Genomic DNA, 21,142 nt, shown 5'->3' on the forward strand with positions numbered 1-21,142 from the left:
GGCAGCTGATCAATGATTCTCTCTCATCAATGTTTCTAACTCTATCCTTCCTTCCTCTCTGTAAAAAATCAATAAAATACATTTTTTAAAAAATGCCAACAGATGGATAATCTCGGGTAATCGGTTCCCTGTGACGACTTTTTCTCTTTCCCTTGCGGTGGGCTCCCCCTCCAGGAAAGCCTTCGGGACTAGGGACGAGCGCCCGGGGTGCGGGCGGCTGCGCGCGGGGACTGGTCTGGGGCGCGACCGTCCCGGCAGCTCTGCCCGCCGGGTCGGGTCGTGTCCCGGCCGCGGCCGATCCCACTTCCGCCCCCGGACGCGGGGGGGCGGGGCCGGCGCCGTCCGCTCTTCCTGTCCCCGGACCCCTCCCGCGCCCTCCCCGCCCCTGCCCTCCGGGGGCTGACTCCCTGCGCGGGGACATGGCGGCGGCGACCTTTTGGGGACGTTGTTGCTTCCTTAGGTCCTGCAGGTGGGACCCTCCCCGACTCTTCCCTGAACTCCCCAAGGCAGCGGCGCGGGTGACCCCGAGTCACCCAGGCCCCGTCCCCCGCTGCAGGGGGGCCTGGCCGGGCGGCGGCCGCCACTACCGCGCCGCGCGCTGCGCCGAGTTGAAGCAGCCCCTGGCCATTGAGGAGGTCGCCCCCCGCCCTGTCGGGCCTCGCGAGGTAGGGCGACTGGCCTGTCTGTCCCCGGGGCCTCTGGACACCCCCTCACGTTCCCACCGGACTGAGTTCCCAAGCGCGCAGCCAGGGGGCAGCTTCACCGTGGGCCCATTCATGGAGGGCTCACCGAAAGGGCGAAAGGTCTGAGGAAGGTGGTTCTCCCCAACACACCAGTGGAGAACCGCTTTCAGAACGCCCCCGGAGCTGTCGTTGCCTTGGAAACAGAGAATTCTGACTAGCACACCATTTTTGCATAGCCACCTGCAGGGTATGGTTTTAACGCAGATATAATACATGGACCCCATCCGTTGCTGTCTCTTGGGTGTCAGCATCTAATTATCTGCCCTCCTTCTTCCCCTAAACCAGCGACGTCCACTGGAATATGTGTCTTGTCTTATGCCCCCCTGGGCTGTCCTGCAGTGGGGTGGGGTTTAGGGTGTGGGTATTTCCAGTGAAATGGGGAAGCCACTCTGGCCTTGTGGGTTGATCCCTCTGGTGACACAATGTCAGCCGGCATGGAGAATGAGCGCTTCTGAGTTAGATGCAGCAGGCGGTGAGCCTCAGTGTGAGGGACCCCTGGTGAGAGGGAGACATGTGGCTTCGGCCCCTGAGTGCCACTAACGGGCACCTGCCGGCTAACTGGATTATTTGGGTGAGCACGTGATGGCAGCCGCTCAGCTTCCTGGGACTCAGATGCTGAAAGACATGAATCCTCCAATCATCTGTGAGGCAAGGTGGAGTGGCTTGAGGTCATGTATGTGTTGCATATGTAAACTATTTTAGGCAACTGCAGGCTAGAATTGAAATTCAATAAATCTAGGAGTTTTCACGGCAACATAAATTTATGTTAAGCGAATTCTATTAAGCAAACGATGTTATAAATATCCAAGTGGCCCTTGGCAGAAGAAAAGTTTCCCCACCCCTGGTCTAAAGAAACTGCTGGCTACACTGCTGCAGGACTGCCTCAGCTTCAGTGCTGTTTTAAAACATAAGCTGGTGATCTAACTCTAGCCTGCAGATGATTCCTGATTCCCAAGACAGCTGATCTTGTTACGATCCTGCTTAAAATTCTTTCATGTCTTCCCATTATTCCTACCTTGAAGACTAGGATGATCAATAAAGCCTATAAACCCGTGGATGGTATAGGCCCTGCTCTAAAACCCCATCTCTTTCTCCTATTTGTGCTCTAGGCTTACTGGTTTTTCTTTTGTCCCCACCACAGTGCCTTTGCACATGACATTGCTTTTGGCAGTGCCAGGATTCTCTCACCTATTTTGAATAGTTTAACTCTTGGCTGTTCTTAGTTCAAGTGTTACTTTCTTAAGGATTTCTCCTGACTTGCCCAAAAGGTTAAGTCTCCCCACATTATGCCTTCATAGCATCATATATTTCTATTTTTAACATTTTGTGTGGAAGTTGTCATTTAACATGTAAATACTCACAGTTATTTGGTTGAATATCTGTCTTCTCTACCATACTGTTTGCTCCATGAAGGCAGGGAAATTGTCCATATTGATTGCCTCACGATGGTGCATAGTGACTTAGTTCAGTACCTGGCATATAGTAGGTATTCAGTAAATATTTTGCTATAATTCAATTACTGTCTCCATGGATATGTACTGCTCTGCTGTTTCCTTTATAGGTCAGAGTTGATGTCCATTTCTGTGGAGTTAACTTTGCTGACATTTTGGTTTGCCGTGGCCAGTATCAGGAACGGCCCCAGCTTCCCTTCACACCTGGTAGGTATGGAGGGGCCCAGGGCCTGCTGCAGGGAAGGAAGACACCCTTTCAGAACCATGCGCTTCATCTATGACTCTACCCCAGTGGTACCTGCCCACTGTCAGTGACTCTCAGACATGTCAGCCTCTCCACTCATTAGAAGCATTAGATTGTGGGAAATTTCTGACTATTTTACCCTTATTATATCTCTCAGTTTAGCATTGTAACTGGCTCATAGTAGGTGCTCAATAAATATTTTTAAAATGAACAAATGTATGCTCACATATCATTCTGTCCATCAGAATTCTGATCCCAATCATCATTGGTCCTAGTCATTTCCTTTTGTTCCTTAACATTGCCTCAAAAAAAATTTTTTTGCAGCTAAAACTCTTATTTAAAAAACATATTTTTATTGATTTCAGAGAGGAAGGGAGAGGTAGAGAGAATTAGAAACATCAATGATGGGGGAGAACTATTGATCAGCTGCCTCCTGCACGCCCCCCACTGGGGATCGAGCCCGCAATCGGGTACGTTCCCTTGACTGGAATCGAACCCTCCAGTTCACAGGCTAAAATTGTATCCACTGAGCCAAACCAGCTAGGGCAAAACTCTTATTCTTTACATATTCCCAAAGAAACTGATTATCAGAGGATCAGAAAGAAGGAAAGAACTTATACATTTCTAGTAGCACATTATCTTCTCTGATTTTCATTATGCCCCATTTGATGACATTTAAATTCTGAAAATGTGGACAAATGATTGATTTTTGTTGTTGAAATTTATTTAAACAGGTATAAGTGTAGTTCAGCATGTATATGCTGCATGTATATTTTATACAGAAATGTACTGTTAAGGATATAGTAATTGCAAAATAGTTGCTGTGTTTTGGCCTTAGGGTGTTTGGTTGTGTCTCAACAGCTGGAACCATTTCCCTCTGTTGTTATTTGCTGAAATACTGGATAGAGGGAAGATGTCATGTCATACTCAATTGAGTTAGTCCTCTGGCAGCTCAAGTGGGAAATGTATGATCATTAAATTCAGAAATTTTGGAGGTGGAAGAGGAAAGGGCAGACAACACTAGTTTATCCAGTTGAGCCAACTACTGTATGCATAAATATGGTTCATGTCCTTGAGGGCCTCTCAGTCCAGAAGAGGACTGTGGCATCCAGTATGATGAATATCGTAATTGGAGTACTATAGGAGCCCAAGCCCCCAGCGATCAGGTTCGAAAGTATTTGTGTATCTGTAAAAGTACTGTGTCCCTCCGTGCTTTCACTCTCCTTGAAATTTTTATTTGTGTCCTGGTAAGAATGGGGCTGCTGAAAATCTTTTTTTTTTTTTTTTAATTTAATTTTATTGATTTTTTACAGAGAGGAAGAGAGAGGGATAGAGAGTTAGAAACATCAGTGAGAATCATTGATCAGCTGCCTCTTGCATGCCCCTTACTGGGAATGTGCCCGCAACCAAGGTACATGCCTTTGACCAGAATTGAACCCAGGACCCTTCAGTCCGCAGGCCAATGCTCTATCCACTGAGCCAAACCGGTTTCGGCTGATCATGAAAATCTTAAGTTCACTTTCCTGTGATTTGGGCACAAAACTCTTTCTCCTCCTCCCTGGGTGAGTGAGGGGAGGCACTTAAACTTCTCAGTTTCAGAAAGCTTGTGGATACGAATCTTCTGACCTCCATGATGCTGGACTTTACAGATAATCTAATCTCAAAACACATTTGTTTTAGGAATGGAATTTTCTGGGACAGTATTGGAGACAGGCCCAGATGTCAGCACAGTGAAAAAGGTAAACTTGTTGAAATTTAGAGAATTGATGTGTATGTAGCTTTGAGAAACAAGGGTCTTGTGTCTCCTGGTCTTTTTCAGAAGACACCAAAGGGAAACTGAGGTGGAGGGGGGAGAAATGAATTCTGCATTGGGGGAAGGAAGGCAGTAGAACTGCCTTGCTTTATTAAACTTTCATTACCAACAAGAGGTCCTCAGTGGCTAAGAGGATAGGAAATTATCAAATCTCATCTTCTTGTGAAAAAAATTATCACTGGGATTCTAACTCTTATCTAAATTCATATTCTAATTGATACCCATATCATTGTCCAAAATATGCTCAGGTTGGCTTGGCATCGTGGTGGGGGAGGTGGAGAAAGAGGCTGAATTATTTATTAAACATTAACTCTAAATAGATAGGGCAAACCTGGGGGGTCGTATGGAATCAGAAAGAAAGATGCATCTGAACTTACCTTACCGATATTTTCCCTTCAGGGAGATCGAGTAATTGGCGTGAGTGGCCTTAATGGAATGGCTGAAGAATGTATCACTGACCAGAAGGTATTCCTCTCTCTCAATATCAATGTTTAGGTATTTTTTTTTTTAAATTTCCTTCCTTTTCTTTAATTTTTACCTACCCCTCATTCTTCATGCCCCTCTACCCCACCCCTTTTTCTTTGTATTTGTTTGGTCATACCTTGTTTTTCAGCCAAGCACTTCTTTCTTTCAAATGCTAAATCCCTTTTCTAGTATTGGTGTGATAGTCCTTGCACAGGACTTCGTGTGGAGTGGTTTAATGAAAAAACATTTTATTTTATGAGCCCTGGAAGCAACTGGCTGGCTGTTCAATGGGACCACAGTTAGGTAGTTTTGGTAGAAAAACTGTTTTGAGGTATTAAACCAGATATAATGGGTTTCTCTCCCACGGGAGCCTGTGAAAGAGAAGGCCCTGGGAATGGAGCCAGCCAGGGTGGCCAGATCTGGTTGTGCAGGATGTGAATGGTGCCCGCTAGTGGAGACAAGTACATATTCCCCCCCTCAGTTTTATTGAGGTAAAATATACCTAACATCCAGTGCACCCATTATACAGTAGAGTGGTCAGTGTTTCATTCTCCATAAGTTTGATTGGTTCCTTCCTGAGCAGGTGCAACTTGAGGATTTTTGAAGACTGATGCGTCCAAGTCTTGAACTTGGCCACAGGTTGCTTGGTTTTGACTTCTACTAGACTTTGTTCCTGACAGGCGTTTCCCTTTGCAAACCAATCCTAATATTTACTAAGCAGCCTTTAGGAACAGGTACGTATGGAATCACTAAGGTCACTGTTATTTCTTTTGTAGACACTGTGGAAGATTCCAGAAAAGGTGCCCCTCCGAGAAGCTGCTGTCCTGCCCGTATCTTATGGTACTGCTATTATGGCCCTGGAGCATCGGGCACGTACCCAGCCTGGGTAAGGACTGTGTAGACAACAGAGAGCTGGATAGGATCCTTCTCTGATATCGGAAGTGCCCTGCCCCTTCCTCTCCCTTGCCTGACCTTTGGCTCATGTCCGGTCTGTCTAAGGAAAGGCCAAAGAAAGTAGTGACTGGAGATTGGGGTTTGGTGATGGTGGGACTATCCTTTTGTCTGAGAGAGAATGGTAGAACTTGGCCAGTATGAATTTGGAGAAAAATCCTTTACAGACCCTCGGGATATCACTTTCTAGAAAGCTTTCACTGTTAGAGAGTTGTTTTATTTATACGTTCTTCCCTCTGGCTTTAGTGGAGGCCTGTGGTATTTGTTTCCGAGAGGCTTGGTTGGGTGGATTTAACTGGGATATTTTAAATATCAGAGGTGCTGAAGTCCCCCCCCCCTTTTTAACTGGGTTTACCTCCTCTGCCTTCTGTTCTTTTCAGAGAGCCTCCGAATCACCCCACTCAGAGAGATGGGTTTAGTTGACCCGTGGCCATTATGTGATCACCACCTTCTAAAATTCAGCAGTGTTTAGTATGAGAATGATTTAGGTCAGAATTTCTGGAGCAGAAATTGAGTGGTAGCTCAAAAGGAGAGGCTCCCTAGAGATATTAAGGAATATTTCTCCCAGGAAGTTTTCAAAACTGGACCACATTAGTACCACCCAGCCCTAAAGGCTGCGGAAGGGATGCACATAAAGGGTTGAATGAAATGGCCTCGAAGTTCTCTTGTTGCTTTAAAATGTCCTGGTTTCAAAATGTTCGTGGGATCGTGTTGCTCGATGCTTTCTGGTTTCTGAAGTAGCGTTCGTCTTTCCCTGTCACAGAGAAACTGTTCTAGTGACGGCAGCAGCTGGAGCCACAGGCCTCGCAGTGATAGACGTGGCTACAAATGTTCTCCAGGCCAAGGTATTCGTATGTTAGAGTCTCCACTTAAACGATTTATACCACAAAACATGGTTCTCAAATGTGGAATGTATTCCTTGGTTTAGCAGAAACCACATGCAAGGCACTGGGGATGCAAAGTTACCTAGAGCAGAGCCTTGCCACCTGTTTGCCTGTGGATGAGGGAGGGGTCCTAGGAGTAAATCACTGGCCCTTCAGTACCTGGAACCTGCAAGGTCCAATTCGCTTCACATGTGATGCTCTGAACTTCCGACACCTCACACTTCAAATTTAAACTCAGATGCTACTTTTTAGGGAAGTATCCTTTGTCCCTCAGGAAATATTAGTCCTCTCCCACCCCCCACACTATTATATTTGTATATGGTGTCAGGGCATCTTATATTATACTTCTCATTCATAGTACACACCTTATACATCTCAGTATATGCTTAATCTTGTACTTGTGACATTATTAGACTAATTTATCTCTCTTACTGGACTGAAATCCTTATGAAGGCAGGGACAGTGTCTGTTTGGTTCATTATTATAGTTCCAGTGCCTGGCATAGTGCCTAGACCACAGTAGGCACTCAGTAACTTCTTTTAATGAATGAATGACTTAACAAATGAAAGAAAGTGGTATCACAGAAGGAGGGATTTTTAGAGGTGGGGACATTTAAGCTGAGTTTTTGAAGGACTAGTAGCAGTTGAATAGAGGAAAAAGTGAAGTGAAGGCCATTTTAGTGGTCGGAGGACCTATTAGAAGACAGAGGAGGAGGAATTAACAGGATGCATTCAGGGAATGGCAAATAGCATCTATGGGGCAGAGGATCAGGAGAACGGTGGAAAATAACTCTGTAGAGGTGGGCAGAGGTAAGATCAGGAGGTGCTGGAGAATGTGAACACTTATTGGAAGCACATGAGGGTGTTAAGTAGGGAAGTGACCTGATTATCTTTGAATTTCCAAAGTGCACTCTGGAAGCTGTGGGAATGAGGGATGGGGTGAGGTCAGGTGTAAGTCCATAGGTGGTAGGGCAGACTTGGAGCAATCCCAGCCAGAGGTGATGCTACTTGAACCAGGGTAGTGGAGGTGATGAATTAAGATGTACTAAATTGGAAGAAAATTGAGAATTTGTTCCCTGGAGAGCATTATAATATAGTTGAAGGTACAACGATTTAGAAGTTACCCTCACCTAGGTTCACATTCTAGCTCTGCCTGTAGTGTAATCACTTCTGTTTCCTCATTGGTAATGCTTTCCTTGTAGGGTTGTTGTGGAGATATTGAAATTACACATGCATTGTGCCTGTTAGAGGTGATGGCATGTCAGTAGGACTCTCTTGAAAAGGGATTCTGTTATTATTAGACATGGAATGGGAAGAAGCAAACTAGGTTAATTTGTGGATTTGCCATTCGTTGGGATTGAGAACACAGGAGGACATGTCGGGTTCAGTTTTGGATGTTGTTGAGTGTGAGGTTCCCATGGAGCATGCAATTGGAGTATCCAGAAGGTGCCAGGATCTACAGGCTGGGAGATAATTGGATTGGTCTGGAATTTTGGCAGGTGGCATCTCTCCTTCTCACATGAAATTCCTTTGGGAAGGACTTTGAGTTCCGAAAGCAATCTTAGATACCAGGAGGCTCCTTGTGGATATTAACACATTTCATGTCAAAAACAAGGGCTTTTAGCACCTCTCTTAGCAGGGAAACCACACTTAGTCTAATTGCCTAGAACCAGTGACTATTTAACACTTACGGATGAAATTGTACCATTTGTTTTGAGTATTGACAGGAGGTTAGTAGAAAGGTTCACTTCAATTCAGATTCTAATCTAAGCAGCAGTAATGGTTTTAGGCTAAAGCAAACAAGAATAAAATAATAATGTCATCGTGCTCTCTACTCAGAACAGGTCATTTTGATAACATTTTCCATCCACAGCATTTCGTGTTGCTGTCATAGTGCCGCCACAGCTGTCTCTAACCCTTGATCCTCACAAAACCCCTGGGCGATGGGTAATGTAAAGTGTTTATTATCCCTATTTCACAGATAAAGAAAGTGAGGCGCCAAGAGGGAAAGTAATTCACAGCAGGTCTGCCCAGGACCTAGTGAGAATCCTGGGATGGGATCAGGTGCCTGACCTGGTCAGGTGTTGCTCACTGTGGCACTGTGTGCTGACAGCCCTCTGGGACCTGCAGGGTAGCTTTCAGTTTCAAATTGTTATGGGTGAGTTTGGAATCTTTTAAGGCCACTGATGTTTTTGGACGTCACCTTGGGGCCAAAGTGCTGCCCTAGACGCCTGAGTGTTTGAAACTTTCCTGGAGACTTCCAAAGCCCAGACCTCCTCACAGTATGCCCCGCAGCCACTGGTGCCATCTTTGTCATGCCCTAGGCATGATGGAGTGGAAAAGCATGGGTTTTGGAGTCAGGCAGCAATGGGTTTGAATACGTTTTTTACCACCTACTACCTGAAAGATCCTGCGTTAATAACTTCTCTGGTTCTACATCTCCATCTATAGAATGAAAGTAACTATACCTCCTCATAATATTCTTATGAGGTTTAAGTAGAATAAATGATTGCATATGTGTAACAATAGATTCAATTTATCCAAGTTTTGCAAGTGATTTACATATAGTAGTATTCCACTGGATTCTTAAAATAAAGATGAATATATGAATGAGGTAACTGATGCTCAGAGAAGTAGGCAGGCAGTATAGAGAGAAGTTAAAGCATGAACTTTGGAGAAGGATTACCTGAGCTTGGTTTCCAGTTCTGTCTCCCATTAGCTGGGTGACTTTGGGCAAATTACTTAAGTTCTTTTGCCTTAGTTTCTTTATGTCTAAAATGGGGATAATAATAGTATGTATATCAGTGGGCTGTTAATATATTGAGTTAATATTCTATATAACTCTCTCTCTATAATTTAGAATATTGCCTGGCATATACTAAGTAGTACTGTATAAGTGTTAGTTCTTAATAAGTTATTTGCCTTAGGTAATGAAGCGGTTAGTATCTGTCCAGATCTTCCCATTAAATCTTGTTTTATTGTCTGAAAAGCCTTTCTCGTTTTTTGCTGCAGCGTGGTATTTAGTTCATGTCCTTACTAATCGACTCATAGTAGATGCTTAGGAAATGGTGGTTTTAGTTTGCATTTGGAGAAGACTTACCAAGGATCTCCTGAACCATCTCCCGTCTAGACCTTCATTGGGGGTCCAGGATTCTTGGAAGTGTGGATCCCATGGTGGGGCATGTAGGGTCCAATGCAGTGGTGCTGTGTGCTGGGGCTGATGCATTGGATTGAGGCTGATGCTAGGTCAGCAAGGTCCCATTGGTTTCCTTGATTAGCACTCTTTGGTTGCAGATTGGTTGGATGGCATGAGCCCTTCTTAGGACATATTCTGAGACTCAGAAGCTTTGTGTTCTTTATGCAGGTAATAGCTGCCGCTGGAAGCGACGAGAAGTGCCAGCTGGCCATGCAGAGGGGCGCACAGTCCAGCGTGAACTACAGTCAGGGCAGCCTGAAGGAGGCAGTGAAGAAGCTGGTGGGAAGTGGCGGGGTGAACGTGGTCATCGACACCGTGGGGGGAGACATCTTCCTGGACGCTCTCCGCAGGTGCGTGGAGGGGTCTTTCCAAAGTGGGCTCAACCTGGGGCTCTGCGGGACCTTCCTGGACCTCTGCCGCTCCAGGCCTTGCTCCTCTTCCGTCTTCGCTGCTCACTTCTCTGCAGGCATTGGCACCAGTGAGAACAGCTGAGTGGGGGCGAGGATAGAACTAGAAGCGGAGGGGGAAATCAGGAAATGCTTAAATATAGCAACAACAAAATATCCCACTGGAAAATATCCAAGAAATGACTGCAGACTCTCTAGTTGGCAACATCTAATGCTTTAGAAATTATACATGCGTTCAGTTCAGCTGTGCCTGCCCCCACTAACCACTTTATGTCCATGGTGTGGGTAATTCTTGAGGAGATCATTGTTCAGATGTTAACTGTGCACACTCATTTGATCTTGCTGGATTTTGAAGTAGCCAGCAGGCTAGATATCCCTTTGATTTGTTTTATTATTATTATTATTTTTTTTAAATCACTGGAGAATTGGTTGTCTCTATATCAATTTTCATTCCGGTTTTAACCAGGGACTCAGGAGTTCTTTGTAACATGGGTTTCATTTCTCCCGTCATCCTGGCAAGCATAATTTTGTTGTTTATGTCAGTGTAAAGTAGAAGTAGAAGCAAAGAGAGCAGCTTATCCATGTGGGGGAGAGGGGAACGGACCCAGTTGGTGCTCTAGCCCCCAAGTGTCCCTGCAGTGTGTCCAGGATGGTGCTTGGAGAAGTAGCAAAGGAGAGAGCGTGTTGACTAAATGGAGGACAGAGAGCCACTAGTAGTCACTTGCCTTCTGGATAACAGTGTTTTGACAACAGCTTCTCATTTCCATTCTAAAGAAGAAAAGCAAATCACCAAATCAACATGCACATATTTCATATCAAAGATGTTTACAAACTGTATTTTTATAACTCACTGCTTAGCACTCACTGTATGGTACTTCTCACAATGAGCTGCAGGAAACCCACCACTTGAATTTTTTGTTGATTGTTCAAAACTCTCCAGAGAAGCACATAACTTAAAGGAGTCCTGAGGTGAGTCTTTGTGTAAAGCAAATGATGCTTCATTAAAGTATCTGGCTTCTTATTCCTGCTTCCTAAGTTCAAGGGCTTCAAACTGAGTTGTCTCCAAGCACAGCATATGGAATGACATTTGTTTACACCAAGTTTCCTTCCACAAAGTAGTGGCATAGTTAAACAGACAGTCTTGATTCTAAAGTGGGCCTGCTTAGAAAACTGGCTACTTCCTCTGCCCCCTCTAATGCCTTGCTTTTGGCTTATATTTATAGTTCCCTACTGAAGATCCAAAGTGATACAAGATGGGTCACCCCTGACAGTTTGTTAGATCAAGAGGAATTTCTAGCTGGAGGTTTAATACATGTTTCTTTTTAAAAAAAATTGTGGTTAAAAAAAAATAATTATATATATATATATATATGTGTATATATATATATATATATATATATATATATATATATATATATATATATCTCCTAGTATTTCTCATTTTAACCATTTGTAAGTGTACAATCCGGTGGCATTGAATGCTCACAACATTGTTGTGTAACCTTCCCCAACAAAATCTCTGTGTCCATTAAACAATAACTGCCTTGTTTCCCCCTCCCAAGCCCCTGGGAAGCTGTTTTACTTTTTGTCTGTATGAATTAATGTACATTGTTTTTTCATTACTTTATTCTAAATTTTTTACTATGGCAAAAATTTATGTGACATAAATGTGCTATATTGACTATTTTAAGTGTACAGTTCAGTAGTGTTAAGTAGATTTACATTGTTGTGAAAACAGATCTCCAGGACTTTTCTGCACCCATTAAACAACAGCTCCCCATTCCTCCCTCCCCGTAGCCCTTGGCAACCACCATTCTCCTTTCTGTTTCTATGAATTTGACTACTTTAGACACCTGTTATAAGTAGAATCGTACAGTATCTGCCTTTTTGTAACTGGCTTACTTCACTTAGCATACTGTCCTTAAGGTTCATCGATGTCATAGAATGTGACAGAAAGTCCTTCCCCCCTTTTTAAAAAAAATATATTTTATTAATTTTTTACAGAAGAAGAGAGAGGGATAGAGAGTTAGAAACATCGATAAGAGAGAATCATCGATCAGCTGCCTCCTCCACACCGGGGATGTGCCTGCAACCAAGGTACATGCCCTTGACCGGAATCGAACCTGGAACCCTTCAGTCCGCAGGCCAGGGCTCTATCCACTAAGCCAAACTGGTCTCGGTGAAAGTCCTTCCATTTTAAGGCTGAATAATACTCCATTGTCAGGTATACACACATTTTGTTAATCCATTCATCAGTTGATGGACATTTGGGTTACTTATACCTCTTGATTATCACAGGCAGCGCTGCTATGAAGAGGGTGTGCAAATATCTCTTTGAGAACCTGCTTTCAGTTCTGTTGAAGTTAGACCAGAAAGTGGGATAGCTGGATTGCATAGAAATTCTATTTTTAATTCTTTTGAGGGAGCTCCATACTGTTTTCCGTAGCAGTTGCACCATTTTTGCAGTTCTACCAATAGTGCCTGAGGGTTCCAGTTCTCTACATCCTTGCCAACACTGCTTTTCTTTTCTCTTCTGTTCTTTTTAAATAGTTGCTATCCTAATGGATGGGGGTGTACATTGTTTTAATTTTTTTCCCTTCTCCTTTTTTCCTCAGCCTGGCTTGGGAGGGCAGGATCGTGGTGGTGGGTTTTGCTGGAGGAACCATTGCTTCCGTGCCGGCCAATCTCCTGCTCCTGAAGAATATCTCTGCCATGGGTGTGTACTGGGGCCGATACCAAGACCGGAACTTCCCCGTCTTCTCCAGGACCCTGTCCTTGGCTCTCCAGTACTGCCAGGAAGGGCGCACACAGCCCTACGTCGGAAAGGTTTTTAAGCTGGAGGAGGTGAGATGCTCTTAAGGAATGTGGTGTGGATAAGGCCAGGAAGTAACCTGTGTCGAGCTACCAAACAGCTTCTGTCCAGATACTATAAATCTTCCTATTTTGGAATGAAAAGGTGAACATGCTCCATGGAATAACAGGGTCTCTCAGGCTGGGATGTGGTCACAGGATTTCTCCCAGTCCTCTGGGTTGTCCGGCCTGAGCCCAGTGAGCCGCCTGAGAAGCAGGGCATGTGAGGCCCATGCAGGTGGTGAATTTTGATGGCTTTTTCTACATTAGTGGTATCACAAACAAAGAGACATGGTGGTACTTTAGGAAATGATTTACCCGTGTTGATGTGAACTCTGAACTCCACAACATACAAGGCTAAGAAGGAAGCACTTAACCTTTGATTTTAAAATACAGACACTTTAAAGTACAACCAGATGATCTAAGCTGGGGTTCTGTGAACAAACACTAAATCATGCCCAGCATCATAAGAGTATAATTCATCCATTAGTCACTGTAGTTAATTCTGTTGGCTATTCACTCCTTTTTTACATTCCCCCACAGTCCCATTAATGTGGCTTAAACTTCCTCCAAAGTGTAATTGTGCGCATGCATATGCAAAATTGTTGCTTATGCAAATCTATTAGGCATTCACTGTGAATTCTTTTTTTCTTTGGCTTAATTTGTTTTAATGTTCAAAAAACTGTTTTGGTAACTCTAGTCTGCCATGGATGGGGGCGATGTTTTGTTCATATGCAGATTAGCGGAGCCCAAGCTGTCAGGCCAGACTTCACTGTTCAGCGGCCTTCCAGTTACATGCTTTTCCCCATGATGAAGCGCATTCTTCCCAAACACTGGTTCTTTCTCTCCTTGGTATGTCAGTCAAGAAGGCAGCGCTCAGTGCAATAGAGATAACCCAGCTGGCCATCAGAAAACTGGTTGGATTCTAATTCCAGCTTTGGCCTCTTCTGTGTTCACCTTTGTTGAGTTCTCACCTTTCTGATCTCCAGTCAACACGTCTCTAAAATTGAGGGGCAGGACAATAACAGTGGCTTTCAAACTATACTTCCAGAGCCACAGTTGGGTCTTGGAGGTGGGCAGGTGTAGACTTGAGCTTGCTGGCCTCTGGGCCCCCATCTGTGTTGGGGCTGAAGTAGGTGCAGAAAAGTTTTTACTTTTCTACTTACATTTTTCTCTTAAGTAAAGGTTTTGTGGCTTAAAACTTGGAAAGCTTAACATTTCTGAGTCTCCTTCCAACTTGTGGCTTTTATCATACGACTTGTCAACTGAGGTTTGCTTTACCGGAGGCTCAGGTATAGCTGTTGATAGAGAATGAGGGCGACTGGGCAGAACTGTCTCTTCTCTGCATTGATGTGCTCTGGGCGCTGCTCTGGCATGAAAGAAAGCCAGATTACCCACATTAATGCTCTCTCTCCTCTTAAACATGAATTATCCAACTGCTAACCTCCTGTCAGTTTCCATTTACCCTTTTCTTTTCCCATGAGGGCTGTGCATGTAGGATTTTTCTAGTTCTTCCCACTCTGTGGACCTTCCTGTTATCAGCTGGCTCTCAGAGGCCCTGCTCCCTAACAATTTCAAGTATCTCATTCACACACCATCCATTTACTATTTCTCCTATTTTTGTTTTCAATTTGCAAACCACTTAGAGTAATAATAATAATAATAAAAATAATGGCAGATTCTATACATTAGGTGCTTAACTATGGGTGAAGAACTGTGCTAAGTACTTTACATGCATTTTCTCATTTAATCTTCATAACAGCTCTGAGGAATAAGTCATTTTTACCACGTTATGTTAGGGTAGGCAGTTAGACAGACATGAGCAGAGTGCAGGGCCGAAAGCCCAGGGTGCCTAGCAATGGGCAAAACTGGGAAAACAAGTATTGTAGGGTGGGACCTTGCCCCTAGGGTGACCTTTTCTTCCCTAGCATATCGCTGGTCATGTACCCCTTAAGATGAAGGACCCGGTGCATTCTCTCTCTTTCTTTCTCCCTTGAGCATGTCTGTGCCTCTCTCCACCCCTTTCTTTCCCTGGTGTGTTCTTTCTGGAGCACACCTGCACCTTTCCCCTCTTCTCCCCCCAGGCCTGTTTGCTTTGCCATTCTTTCTCTTCAGCTCCAAGGGCCCCTTTGCCTCTGCAACTTATTTCCTGAGTGCATGCAGCTCAGCTGGCTCACTTCTTCCATAGCTTGCTTCTACTTCTGTGACTTTCTAAATTAACTTTTGCTTGTATTTGAGTTCTTGGCTCTGAATTCTTTCTTAGCCAAACTCAAGGGCAGAGGTTTAACTTACTTCCCTGGTAACATCTGGTGCGATTCGCCATTCACTGTTACAGATGATGAAACCAACACGTGTAGAGGCTAAGGCACCGGACCAATAATGTGTAGTGAGTGACAGACCTGGAATCCAGTCCACATTGGTCTGACACCAGAATCTGAGATAGATTGCTGCTTTTCCTCCTCCCCATGGACTGTTTTGACAGGCAGTGGGTTTCATGCGGCCTCTGGGTCTCTGGAGGAGTCCCACGTGAACAGCAACCAGGGTGTGTCCCTCTGTAGCAATGGCCGCTTCAGAATCAGTGACACACATTGTGTAGTTCGTCTCCTCTTTCCACTATTCACTGCAATTTCCCCCTCACCTTGGCTTCCCTGGGTAGCAAGGAAGCACTAGGGCATACATTCTGATTAGGCTTTTTTCCTAAGGAACCCAGGCTGACACTTAACTTTGAACATTTATTTATTTCCATGTTTAATAATACATGGCTTGACTTTTCTTAAAGTCAGGGTTGTTTTTTTTTTGTTTTTTTTTTTAGTATAATTTACACAGAGTAAAATTCGCTGTGAGTTTTGACCAACATATATAGTCATGTAACTACTTCATTACAATCAAGACAGAACATTTTTTATCCCTCAAAAAAGTTCCCTTTTGCCCCTTTGTATCCATTCCCTTTTTCCACCCCCCAACCTAGCAACCACTGATCTGTTTGCTTTCCCTGTAATTTTGCCTTTTGAAGATTGTCATATAAGTGGAATCATACAGCACATGGCCTTTTGAGTCTGGCCTCTTCAGCTTTGCATAATGCTTCTGAGCTTCACCCATGCTTTTGCATGTTTCAGTAGTTTGCTCTTTTTTATTGCGGAATAGTATTTCATTGTATGGATGTACCACCACTTGTTTCTTTATCAGTTAATGGGATATTTTTCAGTTTTGGGTGGTTCTAACTAAATTGTCTATAAACATTTATGTTGGAGTTTTTTGTATAGACATGTTTTATTTTGTTTTTCAAATTTTAGGACTTAGATTTCTGGGACATGTGCTAAGTGTATGTTTAACTTTTTCTTTTCAAATTCACACAGACATTTATTTGGTTTTACTTAAAGAGCAGTCCTTTTCTCCCAGTTTCAGTGGTGGCTAGATAACATCATTAGTTAAGAATGTCCATTTAAAGAAATCTGTGTGGAATCCTACGAATTGCTAATGTTGATGTTAGAAGGGGCAAGCTTGACTCTTGGCAGCTCGCTCTCCAGGCCTCAGTTACTGGGAAGCAATTCTTTTGCAGTCTCTGCAGCCCATGAACATGAGGCCATTCCTATTGCATTCCTACCAAAATCCATAGCACATAGGTTTTCTGTGTGTGTGTGTGTGTGTGTGTGTGTGTGTGTGTGTGTGTGTTATTAGAAACTGGTGCTCCAGCATCACTATTTGTTAGAAAATGTTAGCATTTTGACTGTACTTGGTTTGCCACTCTATGTTTATCTTTTAATAACTACCAAACTCTTTATCAAAGTGGTTGTCTTATTTTACATTCCTACCAATAGTGTAGGAGAGTTTTTGTTACTTTCATCTGCCAGAATTTATTGTTGACAGTTGATTTCTTTAATGATAGGCATTTTAATAGGTATGGAGTAGTATCTGATTGTGGGTTTAATTTGCATTTCCCTAGTGCATAATGATTTTGAGTATCTTTTCATATGCACATTTGCCATCTGTATCTTTTTTGATGAAATGCGTTGAGTGACTTATAAAAGAAGGTTCAGATCAACTTGTATCAGAACAATGATATGATGAATATACTTCAGCTATGACAGTGTATCAGTAACTAAATGTGTTTACCTTTTAAAAACAGTCCCACTCAGTCTCAGATTTATTCATTCATTCATGAGTTTACTCGATTCATCAAACATTCACTGGATACATTCTGTATGCCAATCAATAAAAAGTAAGACTTAAGCAACTTATTTTTTAGTTGGAAAGATCTCAGGATAGTACAATGATGGGGAAAGATCTGGTTTCAAATGGGAGGCATGAATCAGCATAATGTATTTAGGGAACTATAGGTTACTCTGATTATTCCTGCTTGATGAGCTAATTAAAAATTCCAACAGCAGACCTTAAAACAAAAGCAGTATCCTCACCCTGACTCCAAATTCCAGGGTGCGTATCTACAGAGACAAATTTAATTATGGCTGCATCCACTGCATGGCAGAGAATAGGGGTTCTGGGCACGGCCTATGTATCTGCCTGGGCATCATCCCTCTCTGAGATGCAGCCTGTACAATACAGGAGAAAAATATCCCCAGGCATCTAACCAAATTAGCTATCGAAACACTGATTTAAAACCCTGCACTTTGCTTTTTTAGTCTTTCACTTCAAGCCTTATGATTATTATTAAGCATCCTGTCCTTAACATCACTGGTTGTCTGTTTTCCCAGCCCAGATAGAAACCACAGGGTGGGAAGGGACAGAGCTGGGTTATTTTTAGAAGCATCTGAAATCACAGCGGAAGTGGCAGCTGGACATAGAAGTAACAAAACTTCAAAACAGGAGGTAAAATAATGGATAGTCAAAATGATGAGATTCCCAAGTCATGGAACAAAAAGGTTATAAAAGGTTATTACTCCCTACCCCTCGCTCCCCCACCCCCCCATTATCGGTTAAAGAAGACAGGCAAATAGGTGCTAAATTTTAATAAAGATTTCTGTGCAAAATGATTAACAATACACATTAGCATCTGAAGTGACTATTTTCTTTTTGTGTTATCCTTTATTGGTAGGAGATTCCTTATTTCTCTAGGATGCCAGGTGAAAAAAGTATCAATATCTCGAATTATGTTTTGTTTCCCCAAGTATTTTTGTTGTTGGGCTATGATAGGTTTCTGGGAACAAGTGACTTCTAACTGGCAGGGAGAGTGAGGCAGCTGTGAGTCACCGGAGACGTAGCTTTGAGGGATTGACAGGCGGGGACCAGTGTTTCAAACATCTTTCTTAGACCCCTTCCAGCCCCTCTGAACGAGGCTAAATTTGTGTGGATTGGAAGGGGCTTGGTGAGTCACAGAACCCCAAAAGACACAAGCTCTTGGCACCGGCTGCAGAGAGATTCCCACACCTTTACCTCCCCCAAGTTGGTCTTAAGTTACATAAACAAATGAGAGCACAAGGTTGTGCTGTAGATCTTATTCTGTTTCTGAAATTTTCATGCAGTGCTGTCTTTTAAAGTTCCACCTGTGCTCCTGGTTCTGTATCTGGTCTCTGACTCATTGCTGTGTAGGGGCCTAGATCCCTTCGCTAGGACGCACAAAAAGGTTGACTTGGTCCATTGCTACAATAATCCGTTTTGCCTTTTACATTTAAGATGTAAGATCCATTTTAAGTTAATATTTATGAAAGATAAAAGGGCATTATCTTGATTCATTTTTCATATGAGGTGTCCAGTGATTCCAGCACTATTTCTTAAATATATTTTATTGATATTTTCACAGAGAGGAAGAGAGAGGGATAGAGAGTTAGAAACATCGATGAGAGAGAATCATCGATCAGCTGCCTTTTGCACACCCCCTACTGGGAATGTGCCCGCAACCAAGGTACAATGCCCTTGACCGGAGTCGAACCCGGGACCTTTCAGTCTGCAGGCCAACGCTCTATCCACTGAGCCAAACCGGTCCCAGCGACCAGCACTATTTCTTAAAAGACTACCCTTTCTTCATTGAATTGTCTTAGCTCCTTTGTGGAATGATTAGCTGACTGTATTTGTGGGGGCCTGTTTCATTGACCTGTTTGTCTGTTCTTTCACAATATCACTCTGTCTTGATTACTGTGGCTGCTCTTTAACTTATGCTTTATATTATAACTTGTACTTCTAAAAATCATTGGAGATAGACTGCAATTTTAGGCACACTGGAAACAGGACAGTTTTAATAAAAAGATAAAAACCGTAAAATATTAAATTACTGTTCCATTCTTTAAAAACCTAGAACACATAGATTTTACAGGAAAGTATGGACAGGCCTGATAACTTTAAAAAAAATATATTTTTATTGATTCCGGAGAGGAAGGGAGAGGGGGAGAGAGATAGAAACACCAATAATGAGAGAGAATCACCAATTGGCTGCCTTCCACACCCCCTCCCCCCCCACTGGAGACCGAGCCCACAACCAAGACATATGCCCCCTACCCAGACCAAACCCGGGACCCTTCAGTCCACAGATTGACGCTCTATCCATTGAGCCAAACTGGCCAGGGCCTGAGGACTTTTTACCTGCTGTTAATTATATGACAACAATGAAAATTATAGCGTAGACAGATAAATTCTGAGATTGGGTTACTCGTAAATATTATTATTTTCCTTTGTGTTTATGGTGATTAGTTAGTGTCACATAGTTAATTATATATAGTTCATTGAAGGCACATCTAATACTTTAGCTATTTTAAGAATTGAACCAGCAACAAATGTTTGTTGAAATGTACATGTATGCAAATCTTTCTACATAATTTGGAATTTTTTTTTAGGTCAATGATGCTTTCCTTCATGTGATACAACGCAGGTCCACGGGCAAGGTGCTCATCTCCCTCAAATAAACCCTCACCTCAGCAGCAAGAACAGCATGTCCACATCCAAACTCCTCATCTTTCTAAAAACCTGATTTCTCTCCCGTGTTTCTAAAGCTGATGTCACCTTCCTTATTAATTCAGGTTCAAAATCTTTGCAAGTTCCCTTTGAATCTTTTTTCTTACTCCTCATAACTAGTGTGATCATATGCTTTACTGTCCAAACTTGGACCTGTTTGAGAGGGAAGAGATGCTGCTAGGAATTACACCAGGAAAACAGGTGTCCCACACAAACCAGGATGAAAGGTCACCATTCATAATGGATCAGTGGCCAGGTTCTGTAATCCCCATTGCTAAGATGCTGCTCTTCTCCATATCCTCTTTTTCATTCTGACTAATTATGTTTCATCTGCTAATTCCAGTGACCCAATTGGCTTTCCTACCTTTGAACTATACCCCCTCCATCTTTGTTATGCATTATTGCCAGGGTGACCTCTCCAAAGCACAGCTACAACTATGTCTTGATTTAGAAAACCTACAATGGTTGGAATTCAGACTCAAGCTAGCATTCCATTATGACCAAGATTTCGCCCCTCTCTGCTTTCTAGCCTTATGTTCAACAACTGCACTGGTCCATCAGTATGCACTGAGATTTCCTGACTGCTCCTCTGCTCTCAACTCAAGCAGTTTCCTCTACTCCTTTATCTATGTCCAATATAAGCCGTCCTGACCTGCAAGACCTTGTCTACAACGAGCCTCTCCCCTCGGGAGGGTGGTCATCTCTTCTCTTCCCCTCTGACCTTCCTGTAGCTTCTCCCAGGCTTTGTCACATTCTGCCTTGCACCAGAGGGAGCATCATCTCTAGTGGAATATATGCAGGATTCTGAATCCAAGACGTGGGTATGAGTCCCAGTCTCATCACTTTGGAGGTGGTTACTTTGAAGCATCCATCTTATATGAAAACTGCTGTTTGAAATTTTAACCTTGCTAATTGGCTTCTGTAAATTCTTGCTTGCTAAGACTACTCCCACTTCAGCTAAGCTATTGAACTTTCCCAGACAAGGTCATCAGTGCTGGCACCAGGCCAGGCCTCTGGTAGAGGTCTCAAGGCCCCTGTACATACGGGCTCTTTAAGAACTTGCAAGAGAGGGCTGGAAACACTCCATATTTGGGAGACAAAGAAAGTAAAATCATAAATAGGGAGAATTCCTGCATGTCAGGGCCCAGAATTTGAGATACATTTTCCTCTGGACCTGTGTGTAATAAATGTAACTCCATCTCTCTAAGTATTGCTTTGTTCTTCTTCGTTTTTCTG

The 21,142-nt window shown here is 43.3% G+C and overlaps 1 protein-coding gene across 2 annotated transcripts; it reads left to right on the plus strand.

Moving 5' to 3' along the window:
- The first annotated feature begins 387 nt into the window (after positions 1-387).
- LOC118721354 (quinone oxidoreductase-like protein 2) lies at positions 388-20,758 on the plus strand. 2 transcript variants are annotated; one of them, XM_045583188.1, is made up of 9 exons: positions 388-665; positions 2,305-2,401; positions 4,119-4,177; positions 4,651-4,720; positions 5,497-5,602; positions 6,431-6,512; positions 9,915-10,096; positions 12,769-12,997; positions 19,789-20,758. In XM_045583188.1, exons 1-9 carry the CDS (start codon positions 420-422, stop codon positions 19,855-19,857), a joined length of 1,140 nt encoding a protein of 379 aa, XP_045439144.1. In that variant the 5' UTR covers positions 388-419; the 3' UTR covers positions 19,858-20,758. The 2 variants fall into 2 exon arrangements, with proteins under 2 accessions (XP_045439144.1, XP_036298132.1); XM_036442239.2 differs by having other exon boundaries at positions 390-665; positions 4,651-4,716; positions 5,493-5,602; positions 19,789-20,756.
- Positions 20,759-21,142: the final 384 nt, after the last annotated feature.

Source organism: Pipistrellus kuhlii, unplaced genomic scaffold (genome assembly GCF_014108245.1).
Source record: "Pipistrellus kuhlii isolate mPipKuh1 unplaced genomic scaffold, mPipKuh1.p scaffold_m20_p_18, whole genome shotgun sequence".
In the NCBI taxonomy this organism is placed as follows: domain Eukaryota; kingdom Metazoa; phylum Chordata; class Mammalia; order Chiroptera; family Vespertilionidae; genus Pipistrellus; species Pipistrellus kuhlii.